Source organism: Notolabrus celidotus, chromosome 15 (assembly GCF_009762535.1).
Source record: "Notolabrus celidotus isolate fNotCel1 chromosome 15, fNotCel1.pri, whole genome shotgun sequence".
Taxonomy (NCBI): Eukaryota; Metazoa; Chordata; class Actinopteri; order Labriformes; family Labridae; genus Notolabrus; species Notolabrus celidotus.
Window position 1 is genome coordinate 10,819,358 of NC_048286.1, and position 18,995 is coordinate 10,838,352.

At 39.4% G+C, this 18,995-nt stretch overlaps 1 protein-coding gene and 1 long non-coding RNA gene across 6 annotated transcripts in view; one reads left to right on the plus strand and one right to left on the minus strand.

Moving 5' to 3' along the window:
- atcayb (ATCAY kinesin light chain interacting caytaxin b) overlaps positions 1-18,995 on the plus strand; it is a 39,335-nt gene that overhangs the window by 16,146 nt on the left and 4,194 nt on the right. Inside the window, exons 6-13 of one of the 5 annotated variants that reach the window (XM_034702328.1) lie at positions 9,905-10,014; positions 10,704-10,913; positions 13,217-13,323; positions 14,501-14,553; positions 14,640-14,867; positions 16,324-16,482; positions 18,091-18,193; positions 18,319-18,450. In XM_034702328.1, the coding sequence (XP_034558219.1) occupies positions 13,247-13,323; positions 14,501-14,553; positions 14,640-14,867; positions 16,324-16,482; positions 18,091-18,193; positions 18,319-18,450 (752 nt within the window). In that variant the 5' untranslated portion in view covers positions 9,905-10,014; positions 10,704-10,913; positions 13,217-13,246. Of the gene's footprint in view, positions 1-9,904; positions 10,339-10,703; positions 10,914-13,216; positions 13,324-14,500; positions 14,554-14,639; positions 14,868-16,323; positions 16,483-18,090; positions 18,194-18,318; positions 18,451-18,995 lie in introns of all 5 variants that reach the window. The other 4 variants (XM_034702329.1, XM_034702326.1, XM_034702330.1 and 1 more) reach the window with 4 other exon arrangements.
- On the minus strand, positions 14,345-18,483 carry LOC117826343. Its single transcript, XR_004634022.1, has 3 exons — positions 18,374-18,483; positions 16,313-16,460; positions 14,345-14,854 (listed from the first exon to the last, which is right to left on the minus strand). It is a non-coding gene; the product is annotated as an uncharacterized LOC117826343 (long non-coding RNA).

Below are 18,995 nucleotides of genomic sequence, written 5' to 3' on the forward strand. Positions count from 1 at the left end.
ATGAGGTCCATCATTGTCTAGTTGGCCTTTATAGGTAAAGTTGGACGTTTCATTGCGTTAGTATTGAATATTAATGTTCTACTATGCCCATCTGTTGTTGCTTCTTGGTCTTGAGTTTGCCATGATATGTTTTTAGTTTATTTTTGGAGCATGCAGTCATTTTTTCTGGTGCCTTTCTGTGTGGAGTTTGCATGTTCTCCCCGTGCATGGGTTCTCTCCAGGTACTCTGGCTTCCTCCCAAAGTCCAAAAACATGCTCACCAGGTTAATTGGTCACTGGTGAATGGTTGTCTCTCCATGTTTGGCCTTTGATAGGTTGGCTACCTGTCCAGGGTGTCCTGTCCCTTCCTTCCACCCAATGTCAGCTGGGATAGGCTACAGCCCCCGACCCTGAATGGGATAAGCGTTCAAAGATGATGGATGGATTGATTTCAAAATAAAATCTATGACATTTTTGGCTCATGTTTTGTGCACAGCCAAGTTTGAGGCTATTACTTTGGAGAACATGACCTGGGGACCCCAAATCCATAAAAGTGATAAAACCAACTTCTTACTTGATAACAACCCCTCAATCCTAAATAGATGTGTCTTTAGGCTCTTTACTGTAGGACGAATTTGGGTCTCCACATACAGACGAGAGGGACTTAGCTACCTTAACTAAAACAGGACATAAACTGATCCATATTCTCCCCCTGAGTCCTGAGTTTCCTCTCAGGACACGACTTGCGTCATTGGTGCTGTAAGCCCACCTATGATGGTGCACTATATCTGCAGACTTGACGTCATCAGCTCAATAGGACAGTCTCCATATTAGTACCAGATATGACCCACATCTATTTAAGGGTGGTCTACTCAGGCCTTGACCCTCTTTTAATAAGATTAGCTCTACCTAGAGCTGCAGCTTGGCACAGATCTGCGGTTACTTGATGTCTTGGCCAGGGCTGCACTCCTTCACCTCACTCCTTTACAGTGCTGTGCCATCTTTACACAAAGATCATCCCTGGATTTATTCATATGTTGTTTTGTTCTTCATGGAAAATGCAGACGTATTGATGTAGCTCCAAGCAAACCAGAGAAAGGGCAGAAGAAGAACATTTGTTTGTCTATGTCTGTTGTCAAAGTTATCATACCACTTTCTGGATGGTGTGGTTTGGATGAAACTGTGACTCAGCTGCAGACCTAGATAATATCACTTAAGTAGAGACATTTAGCTTGTCCTTTACATCTTCATCAAGCAATCTGGTGTTTCAACCACCAGGCAATACTTTCGAAACGCTTACTTAATTAGTTCAATAAACAAATTAGAAAGGGGCTTAAAAGCGACATGATATGTTAGATGTAGTTTGTTTTTTAACTTTACATTTTAACTCTTGTCAAATGTAAAAATGAAAAACTAAAATACGTCTTATCTGAACCCTCTTACGTCTTGAATTAAATGAAAAAGTCACATCTTAGAAAAGCCTCTTCTCATTCAGCTGGATAGTGAGGCTTTAACTTCATTACACTTTGGCTTTTTATCTAATTGAAGTTAACTAACACATCGGCACTACTTGAGATAGTAAGGTGATTAAATAATTATTGTTTTAAAGCACACTGGCTAAGAGATGTGTTTAATGCTGGCTTCTTGAAACTGAGCCCTGTTGGGTTATTACACATGGAGCCTAATTAGGTTCTCTTAGGCTAATTTGAGTCCTAAGGAACTAAATCTTCACCTAAAGCTACCTTATAAGCCTGTCTCACATCCGTTGATGTCACAAACGCATCACAAGTAGCCAGGAGCAAGGCAAGCAAGCTCTGTCTGCCTTTATACACCCACACAATTCTTCTTCTTTCCATTCTATTCTTTCTGTTCTGTTGATACAAGTTACTCAAAACATGTTGTCATACATTGAATAAGACTTCGGTAAAGATAAGTCCAATACTATTTCTTCTTCTCTTTAATATTCTTTTTTTTCATCAAGACAATAAATTCACCATTAAACACTTGTGACATTCAATTTCTTTTAATCACAGACATGACACACTTGCCTCCTTCTTCTTGTAATCCCGAGCCAACATTTGAGTTACAAAAATAATGAACAGCAGTTCCGCATGGGCTTCATGTTTTAGGCCAGAATTTGCTGCTTGGTTGTAAGCAGTACATACAATGTCTCTGCATACTCACTTCTCTTCTACTTGCTGCCTCTGGCATCCCATCAAAGTCCCCTTTGGACAGTCTATAAGACTCAGGAGTTTACTGTCCAACTGCTCCTGCTTTACATTCCTCTTCACTAACTCCTTCACTTAAACTCTTCAAATCACTACCAACATGTGATTCATAAGAAACACCACAGTACAGTTCACATAGATGTTATTTAGTCTTACTGGGAACGGGAGATGAAAACAATTTTTGGGGAGAATGTTAACTCTAAATCCAATTTCAGTAACAAAACAGAATATTAACAAGAGCTGCTTTGTGTTCACGTAGAAACCCTGGCTGTTGTGAGTCAAATGATCAGACTATAAACATACATATTATTAGGGATGTAAATTTCAAGTATTTTCTGTGACCGATCTTCGGAAATGTTAACGATCAATAATCGATTAATCATTAAAAACACGTAAACCTTTTCTGTCAAAAACAATGCCAAATGCTTATTTTCCCCTGAATCAAATTTTCCTTCACAACACAGTGTTTAAAGCTGACAGTATTGAATAGCTACGGATTGTATTCAGGTGTTCAAAATGTTAAACTCGCTGAATATCAACATGTAGTGCAGGCTTATAATCTCCGCAGACGTACAGTCATAAAAGTGAAGGCTCAGACTTCAACAAGGGATCTGAACAGAAACATATTTTCGACTCACAGTGTCCAGTTTTCTGTCTACTTGTTCTTATTGAGAAAAAATAAGCATATGAATGTGGTCAAGTGACAGCCAGGAGTGAAACTGGGTCATTATTAGTCTGGCGGCAGAGAAAAAAAGTGGCATGGAGACCTTACACTCAGCCGCAGCGCCCAGCTGAGCATCTCCGTTGTGCGCAACACCTTTAGTCAGCTGATTCAAAACAATTGATCAACAACATTGACAAAATTAAGGATCACAAGATTATTACCACAGATTAGTGCAAGCTGTTCAAGTAAATGGCATAAAAAAATCTACATTGGCAAACATATTTAAGATTATAATTAGTCATAAGGTGATATTTCAGATTAATAATGTTGTATGAAGAAACAAAATGAAAGTGATTAATCAATAGTTTATTTAGTTTGGCTTTTTCTTTGATTGTTAAGAATGGAAATTTCCCCTGGAAATAGACAATGCCAGTGTTCCCTTTGTGAGCATGTAGTCATCCTCCCTCTATCTTCTTACACCCAATGAAACCATTTCAATAAACCAGATCAACCAATAAAGACTAAATGGGCTAAAAAGCTTTGAGTAGTTGAGAAGTCACTTGTCCTGCAATTCACCTTTTACCTTTTACCTGTTAATTGCTTTGGGGGAAAAAATGCAATAACCTTCAATTAATTAATATCAAACAGTGCATGCATGATTTTACTAACATACAGTAAATTCTCATTTATTATGTTAGCTATAAATAAAAGCTGACTCATCAGAGTCTGATTAAAAATCTAATTTTAAAAATCTAAAATGGGTTGGTCATTGAAGCTTTAGAGAGCAATTCAAATACAGAATTTAAATTCTCAGTATTATGTGAATATCTCCATTATTTTACTTTACACCAATAGTTACGAGGAAAAAGTATCTTTTTGGTGTTTTGCTGAACTCTGACTAAACTTCTGATGAACTTATTGATATGTGCCAGTGACCACCCCATAATTCATTACCCTTAGGACAGATAAACCAATAAAGACTAAATGGGCTAAAAAGCTTTGAGCAGTTCAGAAGTCACTTGTCCTGCAATTCACCTTTTATCTGAGAGAACTTTGTTAATTGCTTTCGGAAACAAATTGTCCCATACCATACCATCTTCCTCTGTTTATCCGGGTCCGGGTTGTGGGGGCAGCAGTCTTAGCAGGGAAGCCCAGACACTCCTCTCCCCGGCCACTTCCACCAGCTCTTCTGGGAGGATACCGAGGCGTTCCCAGCCAAGAGAGATATAATCTCGCCAGCGTGTCCTGGGTCTTCCCCGTGGCCTCCTCCCAGACGGACATGCCTGAAACACCTCCCTAGGGAGACGCCAGGGAGGCATCCTGACCAGATGCCTGAACCACCTCATCTGGTTTCTCTCGATGCGAAGGAGCAGCGGGTCTACTTTGAGCCTCTCCCGGATGTCTGAGCTCCTGACCCTATCTCTAAGGCTGAGCCCAGCCACACTGCGTAGAAAGCTCATTTCGGCCGCCTGTATTCGCGTTCTTGTTCTTTCGGTCACAACCCACAGCTTATGACCATATGTGAGGGTTGGAACGTAGATTAACTGGTAAATTGAGAGCTTTGCCTTCTGGCTCAGCTCTCTTTTCACCACAACAGACCAGTACAGCTTCCGCATCACTCCAGACGCTGACCGGATCCGTCTGTCAATCTTGCGCTCCCTCTTCCCCTCACTCATTAACAAGACTCCAAGATACTTAAACTGCTCTGCTTGGGGCAAAGACTCTCCTCCGACCAAGAGTGGGCAAGCCACCCTTTTCTGACTGAGCACCATGGCCTCAGACATAGAGGTGCTGATACTCATCCCCGCTGCTTCACACTCGGCTGCATACCGTCCCAGTGCGAGCTGGAGGTCACTGTTCAATGACGCCAATAGGACCAAATCATCTGCAAAGAGCAGAGATGAAATCCTAAGGCCATCGAACTGGACACCCTCCGTCACTTGGCTGCACCTAGAAATTCTCTCCATAAAAGTAATGAACAGAACCGGTGACAAAGGGCAGCCCTGGCGAAGTCCAACCCCAACCGGGGACGAATTCAACTTACTCCCGGCAATGCGAACCAAACTCTAGCTCCGACAATACAGAGATTGAATGGCCCAGAGCAACAGGCCATCCACTCCATATTCCCGAAGCACACTGGTGTAGACTTTTCCAGGGAGGCTAAGGAGTGTGATCCGCCTATAGTTGGAACACACCCTCTGGTCCCCCTTCTTTAAAAGGGGAACCACCACCCCTGTCTGCCACTCCAGTGGCAAAGTCCCCAATTTCCATGCAATGTTGCAGAGGCGTGTCAACCAGGACAGCCCTACAACATCCAGAGCCTTGAGGAACTTGGGGCGGATCTCATCCACCCCCTGGGCCTTGCCACCTTGGAGTTGTTTAACTGCCTCAGCGACCTCGGCCCCAGTGTTGAGCGAGCCCACCTTCAAATCCCCCGGCTCTGGTATAGTGTAATGTAATACATTACCCTTAGGGCAGATAAACCAATAAGGACTAAATGGGCTAAAAAGCTTTAAGTAGTTCAGAAGTTTCTTGTCCTGCAATTCACCTTTTATCTGAGAGAACTTTGTTAATTGCTTTGGGAATTGTTTTTGTTAAACTTCAATTAACTAAAATTAAACAGTGTATGCAGGCTTTTACTAACATACAGTTAATTATCATATTTATTTTGTTAGATTTAAATAAAAGCTGACTTTCAGCAGACTTGCAATAAACAGCAAATTATAAAAACCTCAAATGAGTTGGCCATGGACACTTAAGGAAGCAGTTAAAATACAGAATTTAAATTCTCAGTTTTATGTGAATGCCTCCATTATTTTACTCTACACCAATAGTTACGTGGAAAAAGTATCTTTTTGGTCTTTTGCTGAACTCTGACTAAACTTCTGATGAACTTATTGATATGTGCCAGTGACCACCCTGTAATTCATTACCCTTAGGGTAGATAAACCAATAAAGACTAAATGGGCTAAAAAGCTTTGAGTAGTTCAGAAGTCACTTGTCCTGCAATTCACCTTTTATCTGAGAGAACTTTGTTAATTGCTTTCAGAAAAAAATTGTCCCATACCATACCATCTTCCTCCGCTTATCCGGGTCCAAGTCCCAGGGGCAGCAGTCTCAGCAGGGAAGCTTATGCTGATGAACTTATTGATATGTACCAGTGCCCACCCTGCTATTAGCCTTCACAGCGACACTTGAAACCCAGTCCATACTCGTTAAAGGTATTTTGTGGATTATTGGAATGACCTGATGAGACCGCTATTGCTTGTGGATTTGTTATATAAGGGGACTCAAGGGGCTGTAAGATACTTAAAATCTCTCTGATCGGCCCTTATGCTCTCCAGTGTCCATATATATTGCCCTCCTAAGACTCAGTACTTTGTACCCGTCACAGAACTCATGATGACCTGGACGTAAATCTTTTACTACTTTAGATCACCCAGTTATTGAAGAGGGGATTATTTAACTACAGCAGTACTTTAAAGGTTTGAGTAGATATTTTTGCATTCGTATATATTTTAGATATCCTAGTTCACAGTACTTGTTTTTCAAACAACAATAAAATAATTACATTTTTATGAATGCCATATAATAAAGGAATACATTAATTGATTTGTAGTGTCTCTTTTTCAGGCAATAATGATTCAGATGCTTAAAGTATTGTTTTAAATCTCTGTTTTATTCTCACAAAATAAGACCTAGATGGCCTCAGACTCCTTTTATAATTTGAAAACATGCAGATGCAAAATGTCAAGAATCTGAATAGGTTTCAGCATTTAACACCATAAAATAAGCCATGTATAATAGAATTCTTTGAACAAAAATGAATCATCCTCAAGGGTTTAATCCTAATGGCTTTGTTTATCATCCAACTTTTTGACTTGTGCAACTTAAAGAATGACATATCAATAAATCCATCTTTATTTATATAGAGCCAAATCACAACAAATGTTATCTTTAGACTCTTTACAAACAGAGCAGGTCTAGACCGTACTCCATGTTCTATCATTAACATAGACCCAACATCAAGACAGGATAAGATCCAGTCCCATCTTACAGACAGGACTCAGGCTGTTTCCGAAACTGCCTACTATACTAGCAGTACGTACTGATTTGGCCAAAACTAAGTATGTAGTAAGCAGTATGTGAACAAGAGCAAAATCTGCAGTATGCTAAAACTCCCCGGATGTCTACTGAATAGGGAAAATTTCACTATTTTGGATAATGGAAAGCAACTTTTCAATGTGTTTGAATCCACTTTATTACTATCACACTGTACAATGATTGTCAGTTTATTTAGATAGTGACAAATTAATGTTCATATATTCATTTTTAAATATAAATATTTTAAGTATTTTTAAAAATATTTTCTTCCCCAGATTCTAGAGCTGTTCTACAGAAATGCTGCCGAACAAAGTCTCATTTAATGTCTTTTTACAATGAAAATAAAGTGCCTATCCTATCCTATCCTTTCTTAAAAATGTGTCTAAAACTTGAAATCGCTGACTCAATGTAATCGGTCTTTATATAAAATAAGTAAATAAAAAAGCAACAGGAAGCAGTCAAAGCCTCAATTTCAATTTAATGCGACTTGTCAACAAGCTAATGTGTTGATACAGCCATGGAAAGCATTCCACTTAACCAATGTGAAGAACAAGTCTTTGATCATTGGGATGCAGCTAAGGGAAGAGGAGATCTCATTACAGTAACACTGATGTTGTCCTTTGGTGCTTTATCCACTGTTCACGACAGGATGGCGCCTGTAACACACTAGCTTCATATGGTAGACCACCCTTCTGAACCCACTGAGGCTTTCCATTTGTCCATCACCCCCCTGATGATTAGCACCTCCCTGGGCATTTTAATTATTCCTTGATAGTTTGTGATTAACTGCCTGAGAGTGATCATCTGTGTGCACTCACCGCATGTGCTCTGTAACACTAGCAATGAAATCTACGTTTTTAAAATACTCACTCACTTGTTCTGCAGCAATCCTCTGTCGCTGCTTGTTAATAATAGAGTTGAGTGGGTTTCTCTTCAATGCTTCAAAAAGTTTGATTGTTCCAGCTGTGAGAACAAGCGAGGGGGGCGTCACAAAAGCTTGCAGAGTATCCATCGTGATTGAATCAGCTCTGCTGCCCATGGAGGACATTTCACAGCTCATGATTTTTGATTAAATTCTGTAAGTACACATGCTACATATATCAGTTTCAGATCCATAGAGTGAGAATGGTTTTACTTAGTATATGCATTAGAATAATAACATGACAAATATTTATGTTTATTAGTGAAACCTGAAAACCTCTCAGACTTGTCAATTCCATAGTGCCAAATTTCCTTAGGGACATGTTTAAACTTCAAATAAATCAAACAAGCTTTATTTATATAACACCTTTCATAAAAAAGAAATGCAATTCAAAGTGCTTTACAGTGATTGAAAACAAGAAAGAAGAAATAAGATAATGACAAAATATTAAAAAAAAGATGGATTTACACACAACCAACAATGATAAAATATATGTAATTAAAAATAAGTTTAAGCATCAAAATAACAATAAGAGTATAAATAGTTAAATAAATAAGAAAAGGGAGAGTTGAAGATGAATAATGGGACTAAAAATAGCAATACAACTGAGTAGTAGTTTAAAGGAAATAAAACATTAAAACAACAAAGTAATAAAATAGTGAAACCCTACATAAAAGCCGGACTGAACAGTTTTAAGTTTTAAGTTTATGTTTAAAAGTCTCATTATGTCCAGCTCCTCTATAATCCAGCAGGCTGTTCCATAGTTTAGGAGTGTAGTGGCTGAAAGCAGCGTCACCAAAGTTTTTGTTCTCCTCTGAGGAGCAGCTAAAAGAGAGGAACCGAAGGATCTGAGAGGCCTTCCTGATTCATACACTTGAAACATTTCTAAGATGGTGTCTGGTACGAGGCCATGCAGCGCCTTAAAAACTACTAAAATAATTGTAGAATCGATACCAAAAGAAACAGGCAGCCAGTATAAAGATTTAAAAATAAGCTTAATGTATGTTCTCCTTTTGGTCTTTGTTCAAACTCGTGCTGCAGCATTCTGAATTAACTGCAGTTTGTTAATTGTTTTGTTTGGTAGACCAGTAAGGAGAGCATTAAAGTAGTCTAGACTGGTAGTTATAAAAGCGTAGTCTCTCTGTGTTGCTCAGAGAAACAGCCTCACTTTGGAAATGTTCTTTAGATGACGACATGCTGTTTTTGTGATTGAGCGTATGTGTGGTTTAAACGTAAACCTAAAATGTGAAATATTGCATAAAAAAATGTATTCCCTTGTTTGTTTGTTTTTTAATTTAGAGAAAAAAAAATGCAACAATCATCCTTTATTTTAAACTCCAACATTTTACTCTCAAATTCCATGTCATCAGTACTTCTGTCATACACCTGCATTGACAACAACCCAGTGTATACGCTTGAAACAGCATCAACCATGTAAAACACAAGGTATAAGGTGTGTGACTTCAACGCACTGAGAAGATGAACTAACTTCTTTTATGTGAAGTGCTGCAAAGGTGCTTTCATGGAGAACTCTCTTCTGCCATCTGGTGGCAGGAAAAGAAAATACAAGACAAGATAATATCTCAGTGACCTAGTTGCACATGAGTAATGCGGGACATATAGAACTGATAAATATTTAAAGGTGCTGCACTTTATCAAAGAGAAAACTATGTAGCATGGGCTTGAAGCTAAAGCATGAGTGTGTTCACTCTACAAGCAGTACAGTGGTGAACATTTTACTGACAGAAATGCAACACACAGTGGAAGATCAGTTTAGCTCATATAAAAGTATTTAAAAAACCCAGGATTCATGCATTCATTAGTTTGTACTTTTGTGAATACCTAATGTTACCTAATGTAAATTCCGCAACCCTCAACTGCACCAGATCTGTGGGAAAACAAATGCCTTTAGTCAAAAGTCTGGGCATGTTGCAGTATTTCCATGCTGTGCCAAGAAGCGTTATTTATAGAAAACTCTAAATACACCACAATTCATTTTTCTTCCAGGCAGCCAATGGCAGAAGAAGAATAGGAAAATGTGTCTACCCCCACGAGGTGATGAGTGCAATGTCAGAGAGATGCCACTGACATCGCCCAGAGCTCAGTGCAGCTGTGAGGCAAGCAAGAGAAAAGAAAGGGAGGGAGGGGGTGTTTAGCATCAGGGCAGGAGAAAAGGAGGGAAATTCTCATGGAGGAGGGGTTTCACCAAGAGTAAGAGAGCTTAGAAGAGATGGTGAGAAAAAGAAAGAGAGAGAGAGGCTGTGTGTGTGTGAGGGAGGAAGATGCTGTTGCCAGGGAACAGTGGTGAAGTAGACACGTCCATCTTTTCTAGCTTAGATTTTGCAAGAGAATAAACAAACGTATTAAATCATGGATGCAAAACAGACTGAACGTGAGGATAAAGAAAACAGCTGATCTGGACAAAGAGATTCACAGAGAAGGTAGGCAGGTGTCATTACATAACATCCATACCACAATTCCCATTCGGGTGACATCATCACAGCAGGATTAGAGCCTGGGGTGGGAGCATTAGTGTTGGCGGGAGACTGGAGGAGGTGGGGGTAGAGGGGGATTCAGCAGAGAGAAGCAGAAGTAAATGGTAGAAAAGAGAGAGAGAGAGAGAGAGAGAGAGAGAGAGAGAGAGAGAGAGATCACCATGAGACGAGCTAAAAGCGCAGGGTGAGGATTATCTTTTGTCCAAAAAGCAGCGAGGGATCTGACTGGCAGAGGAGGGAGGAAAGATGAGAGCAGGATGGCGTTTACTGCGTGTTGACCCTGACTTCCCTGACTGTGCTTCTCTCTACAGGAGGATACAATTTCTCCATCAGCATCCATCCAGTGCAGCAGTAATCTGAAAGACTTATTGAGCCCAGACCCAGAGCAAGGCACGAGTGTCAAACCTGCAGATGTAAACATTGATGACCCTCTGTCTGCTCGCGCAGATTTAAGGAGGAAGAGGAGCAATTACAGAGACGCTTTCGATACGGCAAAGAGGAAGCCTTCCTTGTTACAGTAGGTGAGTGCCCTGCTTTACATGACCAAGGATTTATCCGCCAAGAGCTTGATAACATGTTTTTTTTCCAGGGGGGAGATTCTGAACCAGACTGTGATTTATATTCATGAGAAAGTGTCTGCTTCCATTCGTCAAAAAAAGAAAGGGAGTCGTGACAGACTATTTGGTTTCATCCTGAACACACCCAAATGTAATCTCAATCAGCTTCTTAATGAGTAACCCACACAAATCAACTCTTCTCTGCTAGATTAAACACAGTTTTCCATGTGATCATACAAATATTATCTATGTTTATTTGTTAAATGCTTATGTGAATGGCTCAGGAACATTCATAGAGGGATATGATGACAAATGAGGGGTTGTTGGGTTCCTGTAATTCCCATCTGATCAAATCTCAGTGGTTTACTTCTAACAGGAAAGATTAGCTTTAATTTTCAGGAGGTAAACTCTTGATATCTAAAGATGTTTTAGTACTCTTAATAGAGATATCGTAACCCTTTTAGTGAAAGATCTGTGTCTAAAATATCTTTCATGTTTTAGTAAACAGCAGTTAAACAAGTTGTGGGAGGCCCTACCAAATCAGGATTTCTTAGCTTGCCTTTCCTTATCTGTGGCTTTTTTCATGCCCATCTCCAAGCTGCAAGCTATCAAATGGTTTCATAATGCAGAGGAGGTAGAATACAATGATGTTCTATTCAAGTGGATTTTTGCTTCACAAGTCATGAGGCTTTGAAAAATATGAAAAGTATTTACCAAAATAAGTAGAACAAAGAATGCACTTTTTAAACCAGAATCTATCGCACAGATTAAAGACAGTTTTTGGTGAAAAGCTTACAAGATAGTGTTTGGGAAATGAAGGCCGCTCTGCCATCTGGACTCAAATCCCCATCAAACACGTGCAACTGCAACATTACTTAGAGTCCATCAATCAGCAGTTCACTGTGTGAGCAGCTGAGCCATCTGCACAAACCAGACACATGCATTGATCTGCTGTTTCCGTGTGTGTTCCTCTGTGAGTAACCTCCTCTTCACTGTGAATTCAGATGTGAAAATGATCAAACCGTAACAAGAATAAAGCGGGAGAAGTGAAGAAGGGACTGCGTCTTTTAAGTCAGAGGATCTTTATTCAAGTGACATTTCTGGAGTTCCCCATCAAACCCACATCACACACTGCTGCTTTGTTAAAGGAGGATAAAGCTAAACTCTGAACCGTCCTCTTCCATCTTTTTGAATCCAATCACAACACAGGAGCACGAGCAGCATGATGCCTGAGGGCCTGCACACTTTTTCATCTCAGTATAAGCACTTATATATTTTGCTGTAGCACATCAGTGCCATCCCAGTGGACAAATGGACTGTGCTAACGTCTGCTGTAGCATGAACTCTGGCTAGGACAGTGATGTAGGAAGGAAACTCCTCCCCCCAATATACGCACATTTTTAACACAAGACTGGCGCATGATGTTCACTTTCTGCATGACCGGCCCTGACAGACAGCAACAGACCTGAACACGAGACACAGCAGGGCTTTACGTCATAGTTGAACCATAAAGAGACATGCAGCATCATATGGACACTTTGTCATCTTTAATTTGATTATGTAAAATACGAGACTTCAGAGCACCGTCTGCCAGCACAGTGATTTGTTTGTGTTGCCTTTTGGGACTGTATGAGCAATGATGATGTTTTATTTTTGTCTTATTCCTTGAGGATGTTTGGCATGGAAACGCACTGGGACATGATTTTCCAAATATGTGATTTATTATGACATCTTTTTACAATTATTACCCTCGGCAGAATAACACCAGTGTCTAAAAAGGATGGAGACTTACTTTTCATGCACATGAAGCAAGATTCTTGAATTGTTGGTTGGATTATTCATTGCCAAATGTTAGTCTGCCCTTGAAATCTGATTGTTTTATTTTTTGATTATTATTTCTCTTATTTTACATTAATCAGCCTCTACTTGGCCTTTTTAAACTATATTACAGCAATTCCATGAGTTTTTAGAGACAATTTTAACCAAAAGCTGCCATGATATTGTGATTTTTGTTCAAGGTGAAAGACACCAAATCCTACATTTCCCACAATGCAGCTTAATTAGTCCTTCATTAAACCCTCCCTGCCCTGAAGACACCCACATCTTTCAAACTCCACACCTTCAGCTTATAACACTCACTTCTTCTTCACATGTTTAAAGTCTTACGACAACGTTTGTTACCAAGAGGGAGGAGCTAAGAGTCCTGTATCTTTAAAGAAGGTTTAACTCTTTATTTTCTGCTTTTTGTTTTATTCTTTTAACTACAGGGAGCTGAAGCCCGTCCTCCCTGGCTGAGGATGGGTACAGCAGAAGTCACTTTACGCATGGACAGCATGGAGGTGAAGGACGAGTGGCAGGATGAGGACTTCCCCAGGTAATCATATACAGTTAGTGTGTCTGTGTGTGTGAGAGAGAGGGAGCCTTTGTGTGTTTGTGTGTGTGTGTGTGTGTGTGTGTGTGTGTGTGTGTGTGTGTGTGTGTGTGTGTGTGTGTGTGTGTGTGTGTGTGGGCGTGTGTTCATCTGATTTGTGGACAGCCTTTAATAAACGGCTCCAGCACTGATGGGAAGTTGGAGTGTGTCCCTTGCTGAAAGGCAGCAGGTGTGTTCTTTCTTGTTGTAGTCACGGTGTGCTATGTGATGAGTCTGGATCATATCAGTGAACATAATAGCAGCTATTATAGAGAAAAGTATGTCAGCTTCCTGCAGTAGAAAAACAATTGACCACTTGTTTTTAAAATAAGCATTGTTCAGTGATTTCAAATGTATCCACATTTTACACCGTCAACTCAACACGATCTGCTTTGAATAATTTTATCACAAGATATAATACATTTCTCAAAGTTCAATTGAAAAAAAGCTTTCACAATACAAACACTGAAAATCTCTGAGGGCTGAGAAGTAGACGTGTTCTGCTGTTCAGTTTTGTCCTCGTGAATAACAATAAAAGGTTCTGTACTCTTTGAGTCCCGTTTAAAACGTTCAAGACTGCTCCTCTGTCTCTCCTCCCTGCGGTTTAATCCACTCTTTAATATGTGTTGCTGCTGTCTTTAACTCACCTCTACAAAGCTACTGACAGCTTAATAACAGCAATTATCCAGCAGCACCATCAACGAGCCCATACTTGTGGTGTTTTTAGGGTGTGTTTGTCTATGCTTGCATGTCTGTGTTAATGTCTTCCCCCCTCTGTGTACACTATATATGTGTGTCCCTTCTACTATAATCTAGCCTTCTGTTCCCTCAGGACGAACAGTTCAGCTGTCTTATTATAATGTCAGAGGGGAGTGGGTAATTACTGGTATTGCTTTTTCAAACAACAAAAATTGTTTCCAAGGACACACTGTAGTTAAATCACAATAGAGACGCTCCAAACACAAAAGGCGAGAGTGAAAACAACTTCTGTACACTTCAGAGTTTATTTCAGTATTTTTTTTATCATTGCAATTTATTTTCATGTTTATGTGCATAACTAACAATTATAAAAACACCAAAACAATCATTAAATTGTTGCAGGAAAACAATGTCATCATTTTGTTCCTCTCTGTCTCTGCAGGCCACTTCCAGAGGATGGAGATTCCCTATGTGGCCTCACTGACAACAGAACCAGTAAGTGGAATAAATATGACAAACAGAATTAATTCATTTTGATTGTATATATTGTATATCTAAACATTGCTCTCTTGCTGTTCCAGATCCTCCCACCACTCTGAACGTTGGCGAGTCCATCGCCCAGCGTAAGCGCCGTACTCTGGTCGCGCCTGACATGAACCTTTCCCTGGATCAGAGTGAGGGCTCTGTGCTCTCTGACGACTTCCTGGAAACACCCGACGACCTGGACATCAACGTAGATGACATTGAGACTCCTGACGAGACGGACTCGCTGGAGTTCATCAACAATGGAAACGAGCTGGAGTGGGAAGGTCAGACAGAGCAAGATAATATGAAGTCAGATTAATAAAGATTAGGCTAGTCAGAACCAAGGGAGGAAGGAACTGATTGTACGAAGGTTGAGGGATAAAGGGAAGAAGGAGGAAATTATTATACCCTTATTACTTTAAGTGTCCTTCATTTGAGTCCTTGAGATATTATATCTCTTTGGCTAGCCAATCACAAACTGCTGCCAACTGTTGAATTCGACTGTGTCCTCCCACTGCATGGCCACAAAGTCAGGGCTGTCTGCTTAAAGCTTCACTAATTCCTCAAATTCTGTGAGGTTGTCCCGTCCAGAGGAGCTGCCGTTGTTTGAGATATTTTTCACTGGTGCTCTTTATTTTCATCACTGATACAGTATAATAATAATACCTCAAATAAGACTCTAAAAAATATCATAATGTCCCCCAGCTTAACTAAAATAAGTATTTTAAACTTTGTGAGTTGCATTGCAAAACATTGTTCCCTTTTAATTTTGTCCGCAACCTTTAAGTACAGTCTCTAATGACAGAAACAGATTTAATATAAGCAGGATATGCAGGTTGTGTCTCATGAGACATATTCAAAGTTAAGTTTTCACAGCTTGTTACCATTACTGTTACGTCCAGGATGTTCAGCTGAATTGAAAGTCGATACAGTTTAATAAATCACACAATTAAGATGCTTTTCAACCAAAAGTTCCCGGAACTACTCTTCCAGGAACTACTTTTTAAGGAACTAAATGGCCCCATTGTTGCTCGCGTTTCCACCAAGGCCTGAAGTCCCATGGAGATTGTGCACATCAGGCCAGGGATGTATGGAGAAAAAATTTAAGTAATTGCTCTACACTGCCAGACCAGTAGAGAACAGGTGTGTGTGATGTTATTGTTGAGGGCGGGTGAAATAAAGACACTGCAGGTAATCTAACTATCAGAAACGTTCAGTGTTGCAGGTCCAACCCCCCAAAGTTACTGGACCTTTAAAAAGTACTACCCCCCAAGCAGAGGCTTTTTAGGGGGAGATTACCTACCAACAAACTAAATTTAGACACTGGTTCCTGCGGTCTAAAAGCACATAGTTCCTGAAAAGGTCCCTTGTTCACAGGTAAAAGTTCTTGCAGTAGAAAAGCACCTTTAAAGTTGGTTCCTCTAACTGTCTGATGCCTCGGGTATCTCTTGTTTACTCTGAACTTAAAAAACATGTCTTTAGTTCTTGTGCTCCAAATATGTGGAATTATTTACAACAGACTCTAAAGATGGACACCCTTGGTTCTCCCGGACAATTCAAGACCGTTTTCAGTGTTTTTGGTTAGTTTAAGTTTGTGATTCAACGATTTTCGAGGCTTCAATAAATGTCGATATCTAATCTGCCTCGTGCTCACTTTTACTTTTTTAATAAATGAAGGCTAGCGAAAGGATTTTTATATATTTTCTTATCCATATCTTTCTTGTGTCACCTTGTACCCAGACGACACTCCTGTGGCCACTGCCAAGCGTCTTCCAGGTGAAGGTGAAGAGGAGAGAGATTCATCTGGTCGTCTGTGGCGAACTGTGATCATTGGTGACCAGGAGCAGAGGATTGACATGCAGGTCATCAGACCCTACCTGAGGGTGGTCACACACGGAGGTTAGTTAAAGAGTGTATTTAATTATATTTTACAGTTTATTTTTAAGAATATGTACAATTGTTCAGAAGATGAGAAGAGAGCTGGGAACATAAACCATAAAGTACAAAACGTTCTGGTTTATCAGGAACATCGGTAATACTTTACAATAATGGTAAAAAAAAAAAGAGAGAATTCATGCTTAATTCATGTTGAAGTAATTCATGACTCGTGATGAACTCTTGTATGAATTGATGAGGGGTACACTATTGATTCCTAATTCCCCATCACTAATGATCCTGTCACTATGACTTCATGTTATGAAAACATGTTTAATACATCATTAGTTAAGGTGTGTTAATTAACAGTTACTTCATACATCAATTTATGTATGACTAAATTTGCTGGACATACAAGGGTTTTTTTTTGGACTGTGCATGTAAATAGAAGTCATATTGACATGTTCATTAGTTCATGGTGAACAACAGGAATTCATAGTGCACCCCTTATTAATCATAAAGAAATGAATCATAACAAATGCATTTCTCCAACATGAAGTGAGCTTTAATTCATTTAAAGTCGATTAAATGAGAGAAAGTCCTGTCAGTACAACAAAATACTATTTATAAGAATCATAAACTGCATGCCTCAGAGGAATTGATGAATACATTTCTGACACAGCAGCTTAATCTGAACATTATAACCTTCATGAAGGCAGAATACAGTGTATTGTATGATGGACTCAACTCTCAACTCTCTCCACTCATCTGTATTTATAAAGCACCTTTCATTCATTCAAGCATGCAGCCCAAAGTGCTTCACAAGGAATAGAAAGACAGAAAATAGCAGCAATAGGTAAAAATGATACAAGCTAAAACAAGATAGAGGATAGTAATAAGATATACTTTAAAAAAAAGAAATCATTTCAATAAAATACAATCAGATAAATACCAGAAAAATGAAATAAAAATAAATAACTTAAAATAAGATAGAATAAAATAAAAACAATGCTAAAACAAGGGTAATAGAACTGCCAATTATCTTTATGTAATGTTTGAAAATGTGATTTTCACCATCAAGCTCTAAAGATACCAATCTTACTTGAGGATATCTCAGCTCATCTTTATATCTGAAGGGATTATTTATAGGTCAAAAAACTGATACTTAGATTTTCTGTCCCTTGTCTTTTATTTCTCTGCTAAACGTTCAAATTAAAAATAAAGAATCTAATCCTGGAGCACCATTCAGACCATCGAGGGACATTTGAACTAATGTAACAAACAAACTAATTAAACCAGGCTCATTTATGCAGCTCTTTCATGCACCAGTGGAACTCATGTTGCTTTACATCTACAAGTAGATAATAAAACTTTAATAGTGTTAACAAGTAGACATCCACATCCGCCCACTCACAACAAGTATACAATTCGAGGACACGCAGTGATTAAAATTTAAAAGACAACACTCATGAATTAAAACAAACACTGAGAACAAATGTGCTGGTACTGCTTGATAAGATCTAACTGAAACATTAAATAATACAGCATGTTATGATAATGCTGTCACTTCTGTCATACTCTCCCAATGTTGCTGCCTTTTAAGTGCTAAAAGGATTCTCTCTCCTCTTTCAGGTTATTACGGTGAAGGTCTGAATGCCATCATCGTGTTTGCAGCCTGCTACCTTCCTGACAGTGGCTGTGAGGACTACACGTACATCATGGAGAATCTCTTCCTGTAAGATCTATTTGAGTCTCTCACAGGAGCATGCATCATAAAACCGACCTCTGCTTCGTTCCTTTTTTTTTTCCTGCTGTATGATTGGTCAGAGGTTAGTCTGAGTTGATTTGTTCTGTCCTTAGGTACGTTGTGAGCAGCCTGGAGCTGCTGGTGGCAGAGGATTACATGATCATTTACCTGAACGGAGCTACTCCTCGCAGGAAGATGCCTGGCATCAGCTGGCTGAAGAGATGCTACCAGATGATTGACAGGAAGTAAGGAAGACAAGATATTAGCACAGGTGGCACTTGGTTTTTAGGTTCATTACTGCCACCTACTGTGTTGGAGTTGTATCAGATGTTTAATGGTCTGCTACATTTACAGTGAAATAATGCCAAATAATCACTGGTGAATGTTATCACTTCCAGTATTTACAGAGGTGATAACCATCCCACTGGTAACTGTTCTATTCTGTGAAAATGATCAAGTTCAATATGAACCACACCTAAACTTTATAAATCATAAGTTAATGATACAGAAGCCGTTTTGCTATCAGCATGGCCATTGTTTACATACTGCAATCATAGGTGGTATAAAGCAGGCAGTTTAGAAAACAGCATAGTGTTAATTTTTCCGAGAAGTTTTGTTTTAGTTATTTGATGCAATTAAGGAAGGGTATACTCTATGATTGACAGTTCTGTACATAAAGGCAGCTCCTGGGGCGCTGTATGCAGCTGATTTGCAGAAAAGAACAGTGTGAGGGGATGTAACAAACTAGCACAAGGGTCCTTGAACTTTCTACGACCAAAACAAGAATTTG